This window comes from Coptis chinensis, chromosome 3, assembly GCF_015680905.1.
Source record: "Coptis chinensis isolate HL-2020 chromosome 3, ASM1568090v1, whole genome shotgun sequence".
In the NCBI taxonomy this organism is placed as follows: domain Eukaryota; kingdom Viridiplantae; phylum Streptophyta; class Magnoliopsida; order Ranunculales; family Ranunculaceae; genus Coptis; species Coptis chinensis.
This window is the reverse complement of record NC_141458.1, coordinates 123548205-123549720: the sequence shown is the minus strand read 5'-3', so window position 1 is coordinate 123549720 and position 1516 is coordinate 123548205. Positions and strand designations below refer to the sequence as shown.

Below are 1516 nucleotides of genomic sequence, written 5' to 3'. Positions count from 1 at the left end.
GTATCTATTCTAGTGCAAAGTTAGGCAGCGTTAACCATTGAATCTGTGAGGAAGACGCCATTTGTTGCCTTTTCTCGCACCATTGGAAGGGGCGAAATCTTTCCTTAGGACACACTAATCCGGCGCCTTGGTTATATGTTATTATTATATTTTCTATTGTTTTCTTTTATCTGCATACAACATATATTATTTCGTAGACTAATTTAGAAATATTCTAGGATCCAGAATGTTTCGAAGTTACGGCGATTGTGTATTGACATCTTTTCTCTTTAGCGACCAAAGACGAGGTACGCCTAGTATGAGTGTATGACACAAATTGGAGGGAGATTTTTCAGCTAGGGAGAATATATTTGTGAATGTTTGTTTGCTACTCTTTTGCTAGAAGCATGTTTTAATGTTTTATCATCAATAATTCACAACAATAATTTACTACAATACTAGAGTGTCAGAAACTCAGAGTTGTACAAAAAGATCAGAGTTGAAAGAAAATCTATTACAATTCTATAGTTCTACAATAGTACAAGCTAGTTTCAAAGCGGTGCTACGTAAATATTTATTGAAAGAAATTAGCTAGAGTTGTATAAAAATGATCAACTGCTCTGAAGCATCAACTCATCAACCTTGGGTGATCAAAATTCCAAGACATGGTGAAAAGATAGTATATATATATATATATATGTATATATATGACAAGCAAAGCCTCACTACCTTAATAAGGTCCGGTAAAGGAAACAAAAATGCAATGACAATTTACATTACAAGGGTTGCACCTGAGTGCCTATGTAGCTGTTGTTCTCTATGAACATAGGGAGAGAATGTAGCTAACTTCTCTGCCTTCCATGCTCTATTAATCTTCTCAATAAATTCTTCTGCTCTTATCCTCAATTCATCTTCACCTTCCTCATCGTCAATATTATCATTGCTATCCTCGTTAACTGGTTTCCCGTCGTCATTAGATACACTTGGTACGTTTGATGATTCTTCAATGTCGATTGGCAACAATGTTATTTCATCTGTTTCTATCTGTTCATTCTCAATTCTCTTGGGAATCAATATGTCGTTACCACCGCTTTCAATATTGGAATGAGATGAATTAGACTTTGAACTGCTAACAAAGAGAATGCCTATGATCAAATTGCAAAAACAGAACACCAAGTGAGAGTTTGAGGAAACTAGAGTGATCAACTCAATTGCTAAAATGAACATGGTTGGATTTACTATGTCAATGTGACAGAAAGGATTAAGCCCTTTTTAAAGGATTTTAAGAATGAACAAAGTGTACCAAAGAAGCCCTTTTCCTGTTATAAGATAAAGTTTGGGTAGTTAGGAAATAAAGTAGTTGATAGTGTAATGTGAAAGCTTAAGGGTTGACGTAGTATTTACTTTTTGTTTATGAGTCTTTGTTTATTGCCATGACTGATAAGGAAGTTTCTTGAAAATTGACTCATAATTTAACAAACCACATCAACGGGACGTAGACTTATCGGTAGACAAAGTCACAAAACTCAGAAGGGTT

The 1516-nt window shown here is 34.8% G+C and overlaps 1 protein-coding gene across 1 annotated transcript; it reads right to left on the bottom strand.

Annotated features, from left to right (window-relative positions):
* Positions 1–459: 459 nt before the first annotated feature.
* Positions 460–1516, bottom strand: LOC147514088 (uncharacterized). The gene has a single exon (XM_086599593.1). It carries the CDS (start codon positions 1204–1206, stop codon positions 751–753), a length of 456 nt encoding a protein of 151 aa, XP_086455719.1. The 5' UTR covers positions 1207–1516; the 3' UTR covers positions 460–750.

Excerpts from the sequence above, each read along its gene's own strand:
- LOC147514088 (XM_086599593.1), bottom strand. The coding sequence starts at position 1,206 with ATGTTCATTTTAGCAATTGAGTTGATCACTCTAGTTTCCTCAAACTCT.